The sequence below is a fragment of the Raphanus sativus genome, chromosome 2 (assembly GCF_000801105.2).
Source record: "Raphanus sativus cultivar WK10039 chromosome 2, ASM80110v3, whole genome shotgun sequence".
In the NCBI taxonomy this organism is placed as follows: domain Eukaryota; kingdom Viridiplantae; phylum Streptophyta; class Magnoliopsida; order Brassicales; family Brassicaceae; genus Raphanus; species Raphanus sativus.
In genome coordinates, this window is record NC_079512.1 from 12,579,940 (window position 1) to 12,580,141 (window position 202).

At 27.7% G+C, this 202-nt stretch overlaps 1 protein-coding gene across 3 annotated transcripts in view; it reads left to right on the forward strand.

Annotated features, from left to right (window-relative positions):
• Positions 1-202, forward strand: part of LOC108840011 (WAT1-related protein At4g01430) — an 8,014-nt gene that overhangs the window by 7,531 nt on the left and 281 nt on the right. For all 3 annotated transcript variants that reach the window (XM_056999256.1, XM_056999264.1, XM_056999259.1), the window contains one exon: positions 164-202. In XM_056999256.1, the coding sequence (XP_056855236.1) occupies positions 164-202 (39 nt within the window). The remainder of the gene's footprint in view (positions 1-163) is intronic.

Genomic DNA, 202 nt, shown 5'->3' on the forward strand with positions numbered 1-202 from the left:
TTTTTTTTTTGAATTTGTTCTTTTTTCTTTTTACTTTATTGATTTTTCACCATTCTGATTTACTCTAAAGTTACCAATCCGAGTCATCATATATAGCATATACGTTTGCAAGATGCACTGATATGTTTATATTTTTTATTTATTTATTTTGGTACAAATGCAGTATAATTGGATCAGTAGTGACTATAACGGGCCTCAACGT